Genomic DNA, 7,558 nt, shown 5'->3' with positions numbered 1-7,558 from the left:
TTAAACCTGTGTCATATCGCAAACAATAAAACACATAACTTCCGTGTGAGTATTTCGAAATAAATGTTTTGTTTTTTAAATTAATTGGTTAGTTGTGGCTATGAGGAACCTCGTGGAAGCCATTTAATATCAAATATGTACTTAACGTTTCAATGGATTTGATGTTAAAGAAGAAACTGTAAATAAATCACTAATATTAGTTATAATATAGTAGTTTTAAAGATTTTGAGCTTTAAAAACAATTATGTCATCTGAAATTTTAAATCTGCCTTTAACTTGTGGTAAAAAAATGCATGGGAATATGGAGCTTCTTAATGTGTAAAAAAGTATAAGTGCAGGGATTGATTCTAAATCATAATTATAATTTGTGCAAGAACTCACATTTAAAAAAAAAAAAATTCAGAATATTTTTGTGTTTGTCATTTGTTGTAAAATGTACTTATTAGGTATTTTCGGGCTTATTTAAGGGGACACTGGTCCAAAATTAAAAAAGTAGGAGAAGAAAGCGAAAGGAAACCTAGTTTAAACCTCTAATTTAAAAAAAAGGCGGGCACAAAACTATAGTAAAAAAAAACAAACAAGCAAAAAACCTTACTGCTCTATGTATAAATAACTATTTTATGACATAAAAAGACGATGGTTAATTTTTTAATGAATTATTATAATATTATTTTTTTAAAATATCAAATGTCACATAAAAATGTTTCGTTTAAAAAAAAGTTTGGGGGCTTTTATTTTGAAGACAAGTTTTCCCACTTCCTACCTGGCGTGCGTAGCTTGACGTAGCTCACTGCCAGTTGGTCAGGGGGCTCGTGAGTGCAGTTTGTTCTGCTGTCCAGGCGGCTGCGCGTGCTGCCGTGCTCGGCTGCAGTATATAAAGGCGGTCAGCGGTCAAAGCCCACACAGCCGCTCTCAGCGTTACGTTTTTTTTTTAAATTTATTATCACGCCGGAGTAGTTAGACTCTCCTTTTCACCGCCGGCATCCGCGTCCTCTCAGTACCCGGAGGAGAGGGGGTCCAGCGCGGCGTGACACCGCGAGGAGCGACCAGCATGGACCCCCAAGCGAAGGATCGCACCAGCCCGGCGGCGGGGGGCTTAAGCGGGCGCCCGGCCTCTCTCGGAGCTGACGGGGGTGACTCGGAGTCCGGAGCCGGCTCGGAGGAGGCTGCCGTGGGCTGCTGCAGCGACACGTTCAGTAGCCTGCCTGACATGGAGCAAGAGACTCTGGAGGAGAAATTAAGGGGACTGGCGTTCAGAAAACAGACGTCGTATCGGTGAGTGGGATAGCTGGGAGGATGCTGGGGAAGGATACTGGTTCGAGAAGGATATGTTTGTGCATTTATTATGTCTTTGCGCCTATACTTCACTCTCCTCGTGCTTAAGTTACACGTTAAAGGCTAAAGCTGCTGCAAGAATTACACCCATGCTAGCTAAATCTTGTAAACATAAACACACACTGAGTGGTGCATACTTCAGCTCATAGCTGAAAAGCTAAATTCTCACATGTCATAGTTATGATAACCCTGCCTTGTCCCAGGCTGTGCTCACCATGCTGCTGTTGACAGCCCCAGCACTGATATGCGCACAAAAGCCAGGGCATTTTAGCCCCATCAGTGAGGGATAAAAACAATTTTACATACACAACAATGTGTGCATGTCCCTGTGGTGCTGGAACAGTGTGGAGGAGGGGGAGGGAGTGAAGCTGTATTGATTTGTGGTGTGTGTTTGCGTGCGTGTGTGCGTGCGTGCGTGCGTGAATGCCAGCAGCATCCTGACACCCCAGTGTGACTGGCAGCTGCAGTTGATAGTGAAAACTGGCCAGATCCCAAGTCCACACGTTCACACAGTCTATCTGTCTGTCTTTCTGTCTAGGCTTTGTGTTTATGTGTCTGCTGGAAATGATCTGTAGTTGGGGGTCAAATCAATCATTTCAGCTTGTTTGTGTTCGACTAACTTGTTTGTGTCTGATTTGGGGCAGTGTGATAAAGTGAAGTATAATTTTTACCATCAGCACTATTAAATCTTTGCTTGGGAAAATTGATAAGAAAGGGTCACGACCTCTAATCTGGTGACTCTGTGCTCGTATGTACTGATTTGTGTCATGAAATTAATATTTTTCACTTTCAGATGTCGATGGCGTTCACATTTTGAATGTGGGAGGGTTTGCAGGAGAGGTTGAGTGAGTCATTTTGCAACTTGCACTGTCGACCTCACTTTGACTCGTAGATTTTAATCATCAAGTAAAAATGACTCTGTTTAGGGATTAAAAACTACTTGGTTAGATTGAAGGTCACAAAACAGCTTGGTCAATAAAACCTACTTTGATCAGTTAAGGGAATAAAATCTACTCTGATTAGAAAAATATCATGTTTTTGGGTGAAAACACACCGATTGCCACTTCTTTTTCTTGGTTTCCACGGTGAGACATCCCCTCCTATTGAAATTCATTCATTTTAAAGTTGTAAATCACATTTGGTCTTCGTCAACACAAAGAATAAAAACTGTAAATTAAAAATTATGGCTGCATTTGATAAATTATTTCTTTTTAAACCTGGGTGGAGGGTGGGGGTGCAGGATAATTACTGTAAGCCTTTTATTGCCCCAGTAATTAATGACCCAGTCAGATTAAATATTCCCCATGTAAACACATTACAGTTGAATAAACCATTCCTTTTTTTTTTTTTTTGAGGAATGCAATTCATCTCATTTTAAAAAGTGCTGGTACATTATAATAATCCTATTACAATCCATTCGACAGATGATAATTACCCATTTTGTTGTTGTTGTTGTTTGGAGTGTGCATGATCTTTTTAAACAGTGTAAGGCAAAGACAACAGAGACTCACAACTCCTTTGTGTTTATTGTGTCATCATTTACGGAGTCTCTGTTCCGAGGGGAAACCATCTTTGGTTAAGTGAGGTTTCCAGGAGATTGTGTTTCCTGGGGAGTGCCGCAGCTGGCTTGCCTTTTTCCAATTTTATGACTGCAGGAGTAGTTTGTTGTGATAAAAGTGTTGCCTCAGTAGAAAATGCAGCAGTAAACCGGAACATTGATGGGTTTGGTACACTGAACATATCAAACCCTCGTCTGCTTTATGGACTCCGGAGGAAAGGATGACGTCATGTGAAGAATCGTGTTCAGCCAGCAGAAGTCTTAGTTGGCAGAAGTTGTGTTATTATTATGTGATAGTCAAGGAAGTGGTGGTGTTTGATTATTTGCTCGACATGGATCCATTTTATTGCACTTAACTGAGTCAAATATAGCGAGTCAAATGTTCATAAGTAGTACTTTTTTTAAAAATGGTGTTTCTCCAGACATTTTGTGCCTGTGAGGAAGAGTCAGTATTTGAGATTTATTGTTCTGTAAAACAGTTCAGAGCTTGATCGGAACTATTTTAAGTCACACTTTTGGCTTCCAGTGATTATGAAAACAATTACCCCATGGTAACCAATGGTTGCGAGGGAAAGATTGGTTGGGGAGTGTTTGCGGGAGGTTGCTTGCTCTCGCTGGGTGAAAGTGGTGCACCCAAAACCTTCTTACGTTTGCTTTGGTTGCTCCTAGATAGCAGTGATTAACTTTTACTTTGAAGGTTTCCCTTTTTCGTCGCCGATTTTTTTTGGTTTCACTACTGCAGTTAGTGAGGGTTTACAGATGCAGTGGTGTCTTCTGTGGAAACTAAAGGTGAATGTGATAATCTGATTGCGACTAAAGAAAGCTCAGGGAGGTTTTTGATGTTATCACCATTTTTTTTGGACCAGTTTAACCTAGCAACAACTGGTCAGAGAATAAACGTTTCCCCTAGGGACCAGCAGTTTCTGACTCTTCTCTAGGCCCGTGTAATTGACCAACTTGCTCGCTGTTAGGTTCAGCTCTAGCTGAGATGACTTCGATAGGTAAAACCCAGCAGTTTCCATAGAAGAACCTGTGGAAGAACTACTACCGGTACTTGCTGCTTTTTGTCTCCAGATCTCTCAGGACCCATTGAACTGGCCTGCTTTAAGTGATGCACAGCAGCTGGCTGTTGTCTTGGCAAAGGTGATAAGATCCCAACAATTTAAATGTGAGACAGTTTAGTTTAGTAAATACACAATTTTCCATAGCCTGTGAGTAATTCTGATCATAATTTTTGCCAAAAATAAGGAGTTCCTACTCTCATTAAGTAATGACCTGTGGTCTGCCATACTACACCAAAATAAGGTGGTGTAGTCCAAGGAGCTGGCGATTGTTTAATTTAAAAATGCAACATTTTTTTACGTAAAAAGAAATGGGAACAATTTAACTGTGTTTTTATTAGGTTATTAGGCATTAGTTACCCTGTTTTCATCTGGTTAATATACTAATACAGTTAGTTTATACAACAGGAACAACTGACGAGTACTTGTAAGGTTATCTTGTGTTTTATAAATGCCGATACCCTTAAAACCTGTCATTCATCAACAGATAGTTGTTGGTGTGAGATGAAATTTTGGCAAGTGTGATTGCTCTTTTATGATGATTATCAGACACTTGGCTCAAACTTGATTGAGTAATGCAACTAGAAACCAGAAGATTTACCCAAACTCTGGCCTAGATATTCTACATATATAGAAATGCAGATTTCTCTGTATAGAGATTAATATATACCGAGTATATTGGAATATTACACCGGAATTGAGAGTAAAAGTTCTGGGAGGAAAGTGGAATGACAAAAGATGAACCAAATAATGACCTTGTCCACCCTGTCCCTTTATAGCTGCTTCCAGTAGCTGTATTCAGTGCTCATAAACTGTAAATGGCCTCACTGGAATCCCTAGTTGGATTATTTTTGTTTGCAAAGCAGAGAATTTGGCTCATGTTACTCAGCCACTGTTTGCTACTGTGCACCGAGTATTTCAGAGAAGAAGAATGTGGAAATGAAATGCCAGATGGTTAGAAAACCTGCCATTTTTTTTCTTTTTCTTTTTCTTTTTTTTAGTTAATGAACAACTTATACTGTGTATATGGTACTCTTTGCTGGAATTTCACTTATTCCTTAGCATGATGTTCTTTTGTCACATCTGAAGTTAGAACAGTTTGTTTCTTTATTGTATTTCTAATCCACCGCATTATGTCGGTCGTATGTTTGGACTGGAAGAATACAGTCTGGTATATTTAATTACGCCAAATAAATCTGCCTTGTTCTATCAACACGACAAAGGCAGATTGGCACGGCGGTTAACGTGGCGTGTCTTGGGTTGTTTGGACCTTTGACCTTATTGGATGAGGCTATGATTAATCTGTGAATTTTCTGCTTCGTGGAATCAGCCATGATGTGCAGGAAATGGAATTAGCCGGTCAGGGGAGATGGTTTGTAAGAAGGTGGTTTACATAGCTTTGAAGTGGCCAATGCCAAGAAGTGAATTACCATATGTGGCAATATGAAAGAGCTGAGAAATTATGCTGTTGAACATCAAAGCCAGCGTGTGTGTGAGTGTATGTGAGGAGCTGTGGTATTGTGTGTTTATGGCAGCATGAGGCACGTGTAACTTATCTGCCAGACATTCGTCACACTTTGTCTGTGTGTGTGTGTGAGTGTGTGTGTGTGTTCCCAGAATGCTGTCCCTCCTTTTATCTATTCTTAGATGTCTCACCCATCTGCCTGCATGACAGCCCTTCCTCTGTCAAAAGACAGCGGCTTTGTGTGTGTCTGTGTAGTCAGTGCACCGGTTGGTTTGTAAGACATTACTTTAATTAGCTAGTCAGTCAGCCGGCTGGACACTCAATCTGTAAGTGAGTCAGTGACATGTTTCTCCAACCACTTCCTGGTTATCTGTGACAGGCAGTTGGTCAGCGTTGCATTTATAGATTTTTTGGATTATCTAGCTGTCAACACAGTTGGCATTAGAGCTCATAAAATTATATAAACCCGCTACAGTTCCCACAACCCATAAAGCAGAGCCTTAGCAGAGCGGCAGTTGTGCTCATAGCAGCGAAATGAGACTCTATCTCCTCTGTCCTGACCTCACAATGACCCCACTCCATCCCTGTGCACTCTTTCTGAAGTCCTAATGTACCCCAAAGCCCATATATACATGCCTACAATATTTGCAGTCTTCCTGGAACACTTTATTAATTATGCCACAACTGACTGATAGCCACATTGAGATTAGATATAAAATATTAATTGCAACTTAGAGCTGCATCATAGTTGAAATACGTAGTGGAAGATATGTATTGTAAGATGATGCCATTAGAGATGCTGGGGCTTTTCCCTGCACCATTAAAGAGGTGTTAGTCAGAGCCAAAGGACAGTAAGGGCAAAATGATTACTAGTTTTTTAATTATGCTTTTATTTATTCATATATAAACTATATATTTTTTCGAGTAGTCTACTCCCAAAGACTAATTCTCAGCCTGGAAAAATCCCTGGATATGTAACCCCTAATTATCCTCTAATGTTTCTGGCCAGCGGCATGTAAATGTTCTGTGTCTGAGGCTCACCAAAGAGCAAACAGAAAAGGCAAACCTGTATTATCTGCACAAGATAGCTATTATGTTATCTGGAATGACAGTTTTAATTTAATTTGTCCTTATTGTAACTTATGAGAACATTTGAGAGAGAACTCACTGATAAATCTGTGAAAAAAGAGCACTAAAGGATAAGATTTACAAATATGAATGGGGGAAAATTGCCTCCGTGTATGCAAACAGTCTCCAGTACAGAAGAACGTCTGTGGTTTTGAAGAGAGGGGGTAAAATGGTACATACACAGATACATTCTGATGCTAAATCAGTGTCTGTGTTCACAAAACAATCTCTGTTTACTTTATTCTGCTGAACTTACAAAGTATCTACGAATTTCGCTCGTCTTTTGGTGGTCTCTGCGTGTTGTTTTTATATTCTTTAAATGACTTTAAAATAAAGTTTAGTATAGATTTGAATTTGTTGAAACTGTACTGGCTGATCTGAAGAGTTTTCATAATATATATATATATATATATATATATATATATATATATATATATATATATATATATATATATATATATATATATATATATATATATATTAGGGGTGCAACGATATTCGTATCGATATTGAACCGTTCGATACAGTGCTTTCGGTTCGGTACGCATATGTATCGAACAATACAACATTTGTAATTTATTTTATCAATTTTCCTTCTGACGATGCTGTCTGTGTTGAGCGCTCAGTGAATCTGTGTTCGACTACTCCGCCTAGGCTGCACTGTCGAGCGCAGATCCACTGAGCGCTCAACACAGACAGCATAGTCAGGAGGAAGAGCGCAGGGCAAGCTAGCGAGACAGAAGTTAACCTCTCAGCAACATGGACCTCCCCCACTCTCATTCAGATCTGGCGTTTGGAATTATTTTGGTTTTCATGTGACGTATGACCCTGAAGGTAAGCGAGTCATGGACTAAAGTAAAACAGTATGTTGGATGTGCCATGCAATGCTCAATTACATTGGTGTGAACTAGTGTGTTAGCGCAGTTAGCTCGTTAATGTGTTGGCCGTCTAGCCCCATGCACGGAGCGATCGGCGGTAGCTCGTTAACGGAGATTTGCCGTGTTGTGGCGT

General features: G+C 39.9%; 1 protein-coding gene across 6 annotated transcripts in view; it reads left to right on the top strand.

Moving 5' to 3' along the window:
* Window positions 1–802: 802 nt before the first annotated feature.
* dgki (diacylglycerol kinase, iota) overlaps window positions 803–7,558 on the top strand; it is a 104,175-nt gene continuing 97,419 nt past the window's right edge. For all 6 annotated transcript variants that reach the window (XM_085436225.1, XM_085436227.1, XM_085436226.1 and 3 more), the window contains exon 1: window positions 803–1,275. In XM_085436225.1, the coding sequence (XP_085292351.1) occupies window positions 1,052–1,275 (224 nt within the window). In that variant the 5' untranslated portion in view covers window positions 803–1,051. The remainder of the gene's footprint in view (window positions 1,276–7,558) is intronic.

Source organism: Copadichromis virginalis, linkage group LG17 (genome assembly GCF_057382275.1).
Source record: "Copadichromis virginalis isolate Kocher_CV1m ecotype Utaka linkage group LG17, C_Virginalis_male_GT1.1, whole genome shotgun sequence".
Lineage (NCBI taxonomy): Eukaryota > Metazoa > Chordata > Actinopteri > Cichliformes > Cichlidae > Copadichromis > Copadichromis virginalis.
This window is presented reverse-complemented; position numbering and strand designations above follow the sequence as displayed.